Below are 13,353 nucleotides of genomic sequence, written 5' to 3'. Positions count from 1 at the left end.
GAAAACTAAAAGGCAAACCCTAGAAGATATTCCGTTTCTACCATATGGGCATCGCTTCCCCCAGTTGGTTCTTTTTCCCTGAAAAAGATATTCCTAAGGTTCTCTCTTGCCCTAACTATTCCATTCCATGGAGAGAAAACCGGTTTCTTGTGATTAAATCTACTACATCGTACACACACACACTCATGTTGGGTCGGTCGTGCCCCAGAGGTCAGGATTAATTAAAAGTACCTTTTAGGAAGGGAATAGAATCTTTGCTATAATAGGTTTTCCAGAACAAATATAAATTAGTAGAATAGACAAGAGTTGATGATTAAGCAGGATTTGGTCAGAGCTCTTTGTCTTTTTTCTGTTTTCAAACGAGGCCTATGCGTAAAACTATAAAAGGATAGATAGGAAATAGATGGTCATGGGAAGTCCCAATTGGTAAGAATTGAACTGCGAAGAATGTTAAAACTCGACTCACAAAACAACAAATTACAGAAGAAGGAAAAAGAGATCATTGATGATCATAAAATTAGGGTCGGGTTTCCATTCGGCTGATACATAAAATTCAAGACACAGTACGAATCCAAGGCCTCTTTTGGTCCCAGCTGGCCGATGGCACCGCTACTGCAGGAACCTCGTTTCTGTGGTCTGATCCGATTATTTAGACTTGATACGTAATTACTGAGATGAACCTTAACATGATATACTCAGTCGACGGCTTATCAAAAAAAAAAAAAAACTAGGTCGACGATCCGTGTGTAAACATGCTGGCCTGAAGAAATTTGCTGACTTATCGGATGTTTCTCCATTATGGACTATTTTCCTAACAAAATATGCTCTATGTTACCTTTAAATTCCATCCACTATACCGAACAATCTAGTGATCGTCGCATTAGTCAGGCATATTATATAGACCAGTTACGAACATACTTGTTTTCAGGTAATACATAATAAAAGGCATGACCAGTGTACTTTATATCACAAGACACATAAAAAAAAATTATTTTTATCAACAATAAATTGTTTTTGTGATATTTACAAAAATCAATAGAAATTGGTGAACTCTTTTACTTGTAACGTTCATACATAGTATAATAATTACATATAAGACTTTCTCCTAAACTTAATACCCTCACCTCAGTTGCCACGTACGCATGACCCCACATTTGGAATCAATACACTATGGCCATGCCTCAATTAAAATCACGAAGGAATTATGTTCAGACTTGAGGGAGATATATATATGGGTTAAAGGAGCTGTAAAGATGAATTCTGATGCCAAATGGGAGATATATATTCTTAAAAATCTTCCATTTGTGTGTTACATTAATGATAAAAACCAAAATAAAAATCAAAAGAATGTGTAATTTAGTGGCACACGCCCTTACATGTTGACCTAGAGGTTGCAGGTTCAATACCTAATGGGACTACCTGTATCCCTTTATTACTTATTTAGAATTTATTTTTCATTGTACTAGATATTGAGCATATTTTTTATAACCTGGAAAAAAAAAACGCGTACCAGTTATATATGTGGAAATTAAAGAATGACAAAACAAAAGGTGATATTCCCACATTGCCACATGCTTATTAGGCCCTTCTAATAAATTATTGGTTTGTATCACATGCTTATCCAATCGAGCATGCAGGCAGAAAAGAAAGCCCTGCTGAGATTCTATTCTTCTAGCAGTTTTATATTTAAAAGAAAAATAAAAGAAATCTTTATCTGAAATGATGGACAAGAAAAGGGCATTTATGGTTTTTAAAAAACTAGAGTATTGATAAAAAAAATAATAAAAATAGAAGGATCGAATAATATTAGTAGATAACCACTGAAGAATGCATCGGCGGATGGAGGAAATATTCCTCCAAATCATCAGATAAAGAATGGCAATGAAAAGCACGACAACTTCATCCAGAGCAACGACACTTGTATTAGGAATTTTACGATATTTATGAACTAGTTTTTACGTCGAAGATAACGAGAAACTAATCTCCTTTCCATTTCTCGAGGCATGCATATGAATAACCTGTGGGTTCGGCTATCAACATATATAGATGTTCTTAAAATAAGTATATAGTACGGCAGGTTGAGCTGATTTTTGGTAAATATTTTCCCGACATATATATAGAGAGAGAGAGTCGATTAATCATAATTATTTGGTACTAATTAATGTTTAATATTCTGGATCGGTTATCCTAGAAATAGACCCAACAAAAGATCCATTTCGTGGGACAGTCCGCGTGCGGGTTTGGTTTTCTTGGGGGAATGTCTGCGATCAGATTATTCTCTCGCACTCATTTTTCTGGGATGCTCTTATATATTCTTGAGCTTAACCTTTTCCTTGCGATGCTGATAATGTTTCGTTAAAATAAACTCATTGTGCATGTCACTTTCTAGTGTCTATACTGATGAAGTTCCATATTCTAATCAACAACACATCAGTTTTTTTTATATAGTAAAAATTAGAAAGAAATAATTCCCCAAGAGTTCTCTCATTCTGATTGATAATATCGGATTATCATACTGTGATCTTAATGTGGGATTATGTTAAGATGAGAGGGTGATTTATTAAATCAAGAATTTTGAGTGGTACACTTACATGTCGATTGCTCTTGACATCTCATTTGGTAACACAGTTATATTTATTAGGGTAAATTGATCATATGGATTAGATTTCATTTCTTGAATTGGGATTAAACCTTGATTGTTAGTCGCTCGCTCTCACTAGAATTAGATGGTTCTGTACTTAGTCGTCATTAGTAGCTTTTCTCCCACACTGTTTTTTTTTTTTCGATTATAGGAAAGCCGATGAATCTAGTACAATTCCCGTACCTGTTTTTTTTCCATTCTCTTATCTTGTGAATACGTGTTACCATGTCTATGGTCTATTTGCAATAATGTTTCCCTATCATCAGTTGCTAGAAGCCCATGGGCCCAAAATTATTAGAAGTTCTTTTTGCGCCGATTACCTTTCTATGACCATGATTGGGCCCAAACCATACTTCGCCCATTAATCAGGCCACTCGAGGTTGGGCCCAAAAAGATAAAAACTTCGCAGATCCATCAACAGAATAATTAGGATATGCATTAGATCGACGTTGCCCCCATATCCGTTATCTCTTAATCTCGATATGCTTTTATATATTTATTTAAAGTGATTATTATATCTATTACATCTTTCATTCATACCTTTTATTCATACTGTACATTTATATGTTTTTTAAGATGTAATATATTCTGTAATATTATTTAACAATAATAATTTCATAAAAAATTAGGTTACTTCTTCCCAGTGTAAGTTTATTCTTCTTAGTTTCATTATGTAATTTTCCTTTCATTATAAGTGTATATTTTACAATACTATTTTTTATATAATTTAATCGTCACAATTATATTTTTCCTTCCTATATTATCTAGGTTGATTGTCCATTTTAAACACATATAAAAAAAATTATATGAAAAAAGCATTGTGTAATATGCGAGAGCTCCATTTTGATAGTTCTTAACTTTTCAAATTCTCTCAATAATATTATTATTTTATTTTTAATGAAATTATAATATATAATTATTACATTAAATTTGCAAATAAAAGTTAAGATTTTCTTGAAAAAAGAAAAAAAATAAATTCACAAAAAATTTAAAATTTTCCAAAAAACACAATATATATATATATATATATATATAACTTCTCGAATTTGCATGAAGCACATGCCGGCACCTAGTTTATTCTACTTCAAGTAGTTTATATTTTCTCACTCTTTTTTTTTTTTTGTAGAAAATGGGGCAAAAGTCCAAATAAACTGAAAGGTACAATAACGAGGTATGGAGGTTCCTGTGAGATCGCCTAGTAATAAAGAACCTAGGCCATTAGGAACCAAATACAAAATGTGAAAACCCAAAAGCAAAGAAGCAGCTCTTCGCGCTAACATACCCATACATCAGTTACCTTTCTTGTAAGTATGAACCACTACGACTTCCCAATCTTTTTCCATCCAACAGCGAGACACAGAAAGAAGAGGGCGAAGCAGAGGTGTTCTTGCCTCACGGCCTATGAGAAGTTCCTTGATGGCCGCAGAGTCGACTTTTTAAATCAGCTTTTGACATCTCATAACCATGCAACTTGCAAACCAGAACATACTTCCCATAGCTCAGCTATCGAAGACGAATCAGCCCTGATGTTATGCACAAAACCTGCTAGCCAAGTGCCATTAGAATCCCTGTTAAGACCATCCGCTCCTGCCGGTCCCGGATTATCACGAGTTGTTCCATCTGTGTTTAGTTTGAACCAACCCTCATCCGGTCTAGTCCATCGAATAAATTTTCAAGATTTCACCATAGATGGAGAGACCTTGTCCTCCAAATCCTTAGATCTACTAAATCCATGAGCACTGCGAAGGATGCAATCAGTTTTCATCGAATGGTCTTCTAAAGTTATTTTGGAACAACTCCTTATTCCTCCAACTCCAAAGCAGCCAGCAGCCAACAACAAATATACCAGCCCATCTCAGCGAATCCCTAACCCGAAGGTTCAAGGAAAGCCTCTCTGATTTCGATGATAAAGTATGGCAAAATCTATAGCAAGAATGGGTTCGCGTAGGAATGGGCGTAGTGCCAATCTCGAAGAGATTGAAAATATCTTTTCTCACTCTTTAATATGCAACTTAACATTTTTCTACTTTAAAACTATAATTAGCATTATTACTTATTTGAAATAGCGTGTGATTACAAATTTAGGATTTCACATCTCCATAGATTTCTCACATAATTAGTTGGCTGGATAAGATGTCATAAGATAATCAATGAAGGTGTAGCGCAATAGCTCGCACTATCGCCTGGCGACTATGTTGTCTCGGATTCGATATTCATGTGAGACTATTTGTGCCCATTTATTAGATATATTTAAAAATTTCATTTCATTGTATTAAGTCATGGCCTCCCTTGGAACCAAAAAAGATATAATAAGATATTACGAATTAATTTTGCTTAGATTTCAACACTTTACACGAATTACTAATATGACTATTGATAATGAGTTGATTATCAGAAGGTTTGAAAACATGATTCCTCGGAGAGAGTATTTCAAGTTTTCAGTTATGTCTTCTGATTTGCAATTATATTCCACCTTTTTATGAATTATTATCTCTAGATATACATGGGCTTTATCCCCGTTTCTCACCAATTTTTTGTTTATCTAGATGTACCTTTTTTTAGACCCAAAAGAAATCGTTGTTTGCCACCATTGACTCTCGATGGATCCGTGAAAGGACTGGATAATTTTCCTTTAAAATTTGCCCATCTATTTATTAGAATGCTAGATCGCTTCCATATAAACTTGTCCAATATAAGTATCAAGACTAATATTCAAAGATGACCTAGTCCACCATTGAAAATTAAAATATAAAAATAAAGTAGACTCATATTGCAATACCATATTGATTTGACTAATTTGCTCCAAAAACCAATAGCACTTAAAAGTGTTTAATGTAGACTCAACTTATATATATTTCCTTCGACATCGCTTGGACCCACGAGAAGCTTTTCTTCGCGCGCAAATAAAATTCAACCTGGGATTTTTGTAATTTTCGAGCTCTTTGATGTGATTAGGGGGGAAAAAATCAAATCAAATCGACGGATGCTTGGAGGACTAAGTCAATGTTCCAATCGATCAGGCCGTATTAGGATATCATATTATGATAATCCTTATGACTTTTTCCTTTTCCAAAATGTGACTCTTCTCCTATTATAAATAAATTAATGAACCTGAAAAACAAGATTAGAGTCGATCATTTTGTTAAGAAGGTTCACAGCTTGTGTTAAGGCTATATATATACATTATATATATATATATATATGTAATGCTTTTATATCCATCACCTCAAGAACAAGAGTTGCAAGGAAAGAATGGCGAAGCCATTGTTTAGCAGCATTTGCCACAGATTTATCATCATCTTCATCACCGCACTCTTCTACTTCCAGTTCCTCATCCCCCTCGTATCCGCGCGATGTTCGCATTTCTGTCTCCATTACTACAGTAAGTATTCTATCTAAGCTTGCTGAGTGACGAACTATTCTACGTACGTTGGCATTAGGGATTATGTTTCACATTTGGTCTAAACCTCCAAGAAGCTTAGTTCAGTGTCTGCACCCTTATTAGATGTTGGGCATGTTTAAAGAATTACTGTTAGTTCTCGTTCAAAAGTGTATCTAAGTCATATAGGTATTCAGTTAACATATTACGGATTTTTTATATCGCCCAACTAATATCAAAGACAAATATCATACTCAGTATAATTTCAATCTTATGCGTGTACATTTCGGGAGATTGGAGCTCATACGAATAACTCCTCATGCATGTGCAGTTAAAGGTGCTGTTGATCCGGATCACCCACGCAGAGATGGGGCTGGCCACTGGTACATATATAATTTCCTCTTTCTCTAACTAACTAGTACATACATACTAGCTAGGCACCCGATTCTCTATTCCAAATTGGCTTCATCGTTCGTCTTGCAATTGCCGTTGGGGTAATTTGTAAAATACTGTCCCGACGCTTGGTCTTGCACTAATGAAAATCTATAGTAATGTTTTAATTATAATTTTATTAAAAAAGGCATGTGGTTTTATATCATCAGTATTTTTCTTTTTTGGGTAGGTTATATCGATTATCACTTATATGGGGCCCTGATCTGTCAATTCTTTTCTCGCATTCAATAATACGCGACCACATAAATTTTGAAATAATACCATGAACACTACAAATATATCTTCAAAGCTTTTTCAGACCATACAACAATTTTTTTGATGAACCAGACTATACAACATTACCATATGCAATAAAGCGACCAATCACGTATAACAAATGACTATCTATTAAGATCCGCGAAAGAGGCAAGTGTGAAGGCACTAGGCCTAACAATAATTTTCTCACAGAGATTCGGATGATCAGAGGTGACCCATTTTGAATATTCATACATTTAAATTTGATATATTTAATTTGAGTTCATATAAAACAAATAATATAGAAGAGTCTCATGTTATACAGCTATGAAACTATAAAGTTTTTCCAATTAAAATTGTTGAAATAGCGATTTTTATTTTACTAAAAACGGTTGGATATTTTTTACAATTACCCATTCCAATTTGGTACCGTTGGAGGCTTAAACCCTAGGCTTCCATTCAAGCAAACCATATTTATTTTGGGGGGGGGGGGGGGGGGTGTGGAGACTTGTAAGACTTGTTTTCTTATTTCTTTTTTGATAAGTTATATTATTTATTTATTTATTTTCTTAAGTACTTGTTGTCTTATTTCAGATGGAGTGGAGGTGGAGGAGCCCTTTAAAGCCAAAAAAGAAGCAATTAATAAGCTAGGGGAGGATTGGATCATCTTATAATTAAGCCATATGATCTGATTCTTTTGGCCCTTCGCTAGAAAAGTCAATGATGTAAATAAATTTGTTTCTCCGTATTATTCAGGGAAAAAAACATTTGTTTCTTTTTATTTTGTTTTCATTTTGGTTGAATACTACAACATTCATCATTTCTCTTCAAGCAGAAAGTATGTGTGCCGAGCTTCTTTTTTTTAAAAAAACAAACTACCGAAATAAAAATTGCAGACCATTACACATTCTTACTCCTTGTTCTAGAATGAAGGGGAGGGATCTAAACCTCCTTAGAAGATATAATGGATTATATCTAAGGGATTATATTTGGATCCCTTCCCTTCATTTTTCTTGATTTCCCCCTTATATCCGAACTAAGCAAAAGAACCAGTCCCCACCACATGCTTGTGCATGCAAAATGTCCTTACAACCCAATATACTTGTTTCCAATGATACCTAATTCTCTGGGAAATGAAAAACTGAGAAAAACAGCGAAACCCTGGCCCGCATCAATGACAATTATCAAAAGTGTAGCTCGAGACGATGTCGTTCGCAATATTCACAGCATCCTTCGATATCCCTGCTAAGCCTTTCCTCGAAAACCCAGCGCAGTACAGACCATTCTTTCCTTTCCAATGGTTTGGAAAGCTCTCTTTGGGCATTCCCTGTGCATTGAATAGGTCCTCACCTCCCTGAAAATTAACAGTAAACAAGTTGGAGCAACTGAACTTTGTTCTAATTTATATATATATCTATATATATATATATATTATATCTCTAATTGTTTGGTTCGTACTTTTACAATCTGTCCCATAAAACTTTACCTTGAGCCAGTTCCGTACTGTGCTTTTGTAGCCTGTGGCGAAGATAATGGCATCAATATGAGCTTTCTCACCATCTTCAAACTCCACCACATCACCTTTGATCTTTTCAATGGCGGGAAGAACCTAAAGCAAAAACATCATGCCATATAAATATATACATTATACATAACTCCATCGAGATCAGTTGAAACACTTCCAATATGTGCATCTCCTTGGGCGCATCCTCTATTTAGTATTATTAATTACCTCGATCTTTCCTTCCTTGATCCTATCCATAGCCCCAACATCAATGGTAGGAGTTCTACCTGTCTTCTCTTTGAAGGAGAATGGTCCTTCTTTGGGCCTTTCAATACCATAATGCTTCGACATCTTTCCGAACCTCAGCTTGGAGAGTAACACGACGATGTTATCAACTATGGACATAGGCAGATACCTCAACAGACTCATCCCGAGGTACACAATCTCTACGGTCAGCACATGAACCTGCAGCAGGCATAAATATATATGACATACATGTAATAAAGCTGTGCTAGATGAAAAAGTACCATGACAGTTAACCAGACCAACTGATTTAATCATATAAGATGCATGTTATGTTCTTCACCCAATTGTTAGTATCCTAATTATTAACTATATTGATCCAACTGTCCCTCGTTTTGGTTACGAATGCAACGACTTTGATTACGAAGAAAAAGTTGAGAATTTTAATTGAAAAATGCCATGGGAAAAACACGTATAGTAGAGCACAGGAGGTCGGATATTACAGGGTTTCGAACAACTATAGATGTATTGGCACCGTTACTGGAAAGGTCATATGCAATCTCCATCCCGGAGTTCCCGCAGCCCACAACCAGAACATCCTTATCGACAAACCTCCGAGCATTCTCGTACAAACTGGAGTGCATCCACTCCCCGGAGAACCCATCCAACCCTGGCACCTTGGGGATGACTCCTTCACTGTTTTCCCCCGTCGCAACGACCAGGAACTTGGCGATGTAGGCCTCATATTCCCCCAGCACGGGTTCCGTATTCTTCACCACGATGCGCCACTTCCCAGTAGTCTTGTCATAGGAGGCGGACTCAACAGTCCGATTATAACACAGCTCGACGTTGAAGCTGGACGCATAGTCGTCCAGGTAGTTGATGAAATCAACCCGAGGAACGAACCTAGGCAAGCTTGGAGGGATAGGCATGAGAGGGAGGTGGCAGAACTCCTTGGCCAGGTGAAGTTTCACCCTGTCATAGGCCCTCTTCTTCCAAAGAGAGGCACAAACGTTCTCCCTCTCTAGGACGATGTTTGGAACATTGGCATAATTCAAACAGGCCGAGGTTGCCAAACCTGCCGGACCTGCCCCGACAATGGCTACGGTTACCTCTCTCACTGACATCACTATGGGATAAGATAACCACCCTAAACCTTGGAGAACAATATGTAATGTGAATTCTTTTCTTGGATGTCGGGTCCTGATGAAAGACCGATGTCCCAGGACAGTGCTATATATACTGCTGAGTTCAAAAATAATTGAAGTACAAATTTGGTAGCGGAGCCGACGGTAGATTACGCGGGGCCGTTTCTCCTAGCAATTTCATACCAAGGATATTAGGAAATGCAACAGCCGTTGAATCCGTGGATTCTACAGTTTTAACGGCTGTGATTGGCCGTTTTATTTGATAATTGTTGTAATATTTGCTAGGGGAATCAATTTGATTTTAGATGGAGGTCGTGAAGAAGGACATGCAAAAAAATGACCTAAGGTCATTGATTACCCTGAACCAAGTGGCAGCATTCGATTCAGCACGGAAGAAAATGACCAAAGTCTACTGGATTTACTTATCATATATGGCTATGGGAGGAAAAAGAAAATCAGTAGAAAAAGAAAATCAGTAGTTAGTTTCCTTAATTATCGAATAGCCTCTTAAAATAATCTTACAATTTTACAATCTTATCTTACAATATTACATCTTACAATAAATTAAAACCTTTTTATGTCAAGGAGAGCTTGACGTGTCTCTCTTTTCTTTTATCATTTCCAATTTTTTTTTCAAAATTCCCATTCCCATAAATAGATTATTAAAACCTGTTTATGTCAAAGAGAGCTTCCTTCTTTTTTTTAAATTCCCATAAACATCAATGATTTGTTGAACCATATCAATCATTTTCTTCTTTTATTATTAATTTTTTCAATTATAAGGTAAGTTCGTGAATTTAATACAATGAAATGTAAATCATAGTAGCTAATAAATGGCAAGGTAGTCTCGTAATAGCGAGTGTCGAATCTGGAACATCTTGAGTGTGCGCTAATATGCTATACCCTCTTTGATTCTTTTATTCTTGTGCGCACCCGAATTTCGTCTCGTCGGGGCACACATGCGCGCGCCTAAATGCAACGCGGCTTGGGAGTGTCCACCTTCCCGAGGACGCGCGACGGACGCACGTGAGAAGGAGTCGCCACTACCTGTTTACGACTCGAAGGTCGAGGGCTAGTGAATTGCCCGGGTCTAGGGGTACGGGGTACACCTAATTGCTAAGGCATATGGTCTACGAAACCCGAGGTTCCGAATTCGGGGGTTCTGTTACATGCGAGCTTATATCTCGCATGCCCTATCGGTACTCTAGCTTGTCTAGGCTTGCCATTTTTTATTTAATTACCGCTTAATTAAGTTCCGCTCATCTTACTCGTTTTGACACCGTAAATTCGAATAGACACTTGAACCGTCCACTCTCCGACCGGGATTATTACATGAATAAATATGCATCATAAAACCCTTACATTGTTCTCTCAAATAAAAGATAAATTACAATGACTGAATCCCGGTCGGTTCGCGTTCGGCCGTTATTTCACTCATGCTCACCGTATGATTTTGGAAAAGACCGGAAATTAAATTATATGCGCACTCGGTGTATGAGGGCATTAGACCCCATGATCGAAGGTTATGGGCATTGGACCCAGTGAATCGTATCCTAAAAGATCGGACTCGACCCGCATAACAAATAAGTGTAAAAATGTAACAAGTAAGCGCAAATAAACAAACAATGAGATTTTGTTATTGCCGAATTTACGTGAGTTAATCAATTATTATCCGGGGTATCTTGGCATACAAATCCTACCCTAAAACAAACAAATAGGATGATGGATAGGGTATGTAACATTCGACATCATTTAACGGACCCGACAGACATGATGTCCATAGTCAAGTCTCGAATGAGTGGGTTATTTTTAGATTATTCTGTATCGTGACAATATGAATTTTACAGATTAAGAGTATTTTCACCTAGAACCCAAAACCTAACCCTCTACTTGACTATTTTCCCATGTTTGATTTAAGCCGAGTTTGAAATTAATTTGTTTTCCCATGTTTTAACCCGTTCTAAACACAAACCTACACTAGGGTGACGGCAGGACAAGAACCGGTAATCATGCCCTTGAATCGGTAAATATGTGTATGCATGAAAATCAAGATTACGTTGTACGTATCTCGGTGCTTTTGAAATTGTGAATTTTGAAAAAGGCATAACTAACAGTTCTTGAACTGTCGATGCGATTACAGATTATTAATCAGTTCGTAGCATTTATTTAAGAGAGTCCAGTGATTTAATTTAGCCAAATTTAACGTCCCGATTACCCAGCATGTAGAATTTTAGGTTAATTAGAAATTTGCCGAATGGTTTAGTTTACGGATTTCGAATCGTCGAGATAGCCATTAGTTGACTGCTCGATAAACACTAATTTCCGATATGGTCACGTTGTATACATATAATTACAAAATAAAATATTTAAATGGGGCACATACATTGTTGGTGGGTGATCCAAGTAGAAAAGGGCCGGATATTTTTTTTTAGAAAATGTCCAAGGGACTGAATTGAACTATTTTAAAAGAGCATGGACTGATTTGAAAATTCGGATGAAGTTTTGGGGACCGATTTGAAAATTCTTAAAAAAGTTGGGGACTATGTAAAATTACTGAAAATGTCCCAGGACTTGTTTGAAATGAATTTGAAAATCGGGACTGTTCTGAAAACAAAAAAAATGGCCCCAGGACTAAACTGAAACAACTTGGAAAGTTCCTTAGGATGCTTGAAAAATTCTGGAAATTCCAGGACTGATTGAAAAATAGTAAAATGACTGGGACTTTATTGAAAAGAATTTTTGAAATTCGGGGCAGATCTGAAAGGGATGAAAAATGACCCCGGACTAAACTGAAACAACTTGAAAAGTTTTTTGGGATGCTTAGAAAATTCTGAAAAATTCAAGGACTGATTAGAAAATAGTAAAATGACCGAGACTTGATTGAAAATAATTTTTAGAATTCGGGGCAGATCTGAAAAAAAATAAAGTGGTCCCGAGACTAAAATGTGACAAAACAGAAAGTTCGTAAAATCGAGTTTGGGACAAATCCGATCACCCACGCGACCCAAGAACTCTCATTTCACATTATATTCATCAAGCAAGCATTAATATTCAGGAATGAAGTCCTAATCATGCCACTAAGTCAAGAATTTACCTTGTTTGAAAAGAACGGGGGCAGTTATGTAAATAGAGGAAATTTTAGACGAATTGGGCTGCTGAGACTGGCCGAATTGGGCCGATGAGCTAGACTGGGCCGATGTGGGCAGACTGGGCTGAAATGGGCCGTTGACTGCTGGACTGGGCCGATGGTGACAAAATGGGCCGAATTCTGCTGGGCTGCTGTTGGACGCGGGCCGGGCCGCTGGACGCAAGCTGGACTGGACTGCTGCTACCTGTGTTGATCCAAAAAAAAAAAATACGACCTGATTAGCTACCCGAAACACAAAAAGAAAGGGGAGGTCCGAGGGAGCGTGGGCGTTGAGCTCCGGGAGCACATAGCCCGGTCTGGAGCTGAGGGAGCACGGGGTTCGAACGAGTTCCGGGGTTTCCGAGGGTTCGAGCTGAGAATTTCAGAGTTGAGGGCGAAAATGAACGTCCGAGCCGAGGGAGTTGTCCGAATGAGCTGGGGGTTTTCCGGAGTTCGAGCTTCCGTTTTTTTCGAGCGAGCTCCGGGCGAGAGAACTCGAGCTGAAGTTTTCTTTTTTTCCGCGAGGATCCCCCGAATCGAACTCGAGCTGGGGGTTTTTTCTTTGGCTCCGTCTCGAGCTAAGAGATAGCGGGATCCTTTTAACCGAAAATCGAGCTGCGAGTT

General features: G+C 37.3%; 1 protein-coding gene and 1 long non-coding RNA gene across 2 annotated transcripts; one reads left to right on the top strand and one right to left on the bottom strand.

Moving 5' to 3' along the window:
- Positions 1 to 5,797: 5,797 nt before the first annotated feature.
- Positions 5,798 to 7,545, top strand: LOC116205998. The gene is made up of 3 exons (XR_004156615.1): positions 5,798 to 6,023; positions 6,352 to 6,403; positions 7,302 to 7,545. It is a non-coding gene; the product is annotated as an uncharacterized LOC116205998 (long non-coding RNA).
- Positions 7,546 to 7,814: 269 nt separating this feature from the next.
- LOC116203309 (probable indole-3-pyruvate monooxygenase YUCCA11) lies at positions 7,815 to 9,581 on the bottom strand. Its single transcript, XM_031534995.1, has 4 exons — positions 8,958 to 9,581; positions 8,440 to 8,676; positions 8,194 to 8,316; positions 7,815 to 8,061 (listed from the first exon to the last, which is right to left on the bottom strand). The coding sequence occupies exons 1-4, from the start codon at positions 9,579 to 9,581 to the stop codon at positions 7,879 to 7,881; spliced, it is 1,167 nt and encodes a 388-aa protein (XP_031390855.1). The 3' UTR covers positions 7,815 to 7,878.
- Between the last annotated feature and the right edge of the window lie 3,772 nt (positions 9,582 to 13,353).

This window comes from Punica granatum, chromosome 4, assembly GCF_007655135.1.
Source record: "Punica granatum isolate Tunisia-2019 chromosome 4, ASM765513v2, whole genome shotgun sequence".
Classification (NCBI taxonomy): Eukaryota; Viridiplantae; Streptophyta; class Magnoliopsida; order Myrtales; family Lythraceae; genus Punica; species Punica granatum.
This window is presented reverse-complemented; position numbering and strand designations above follow the sequence as displayed.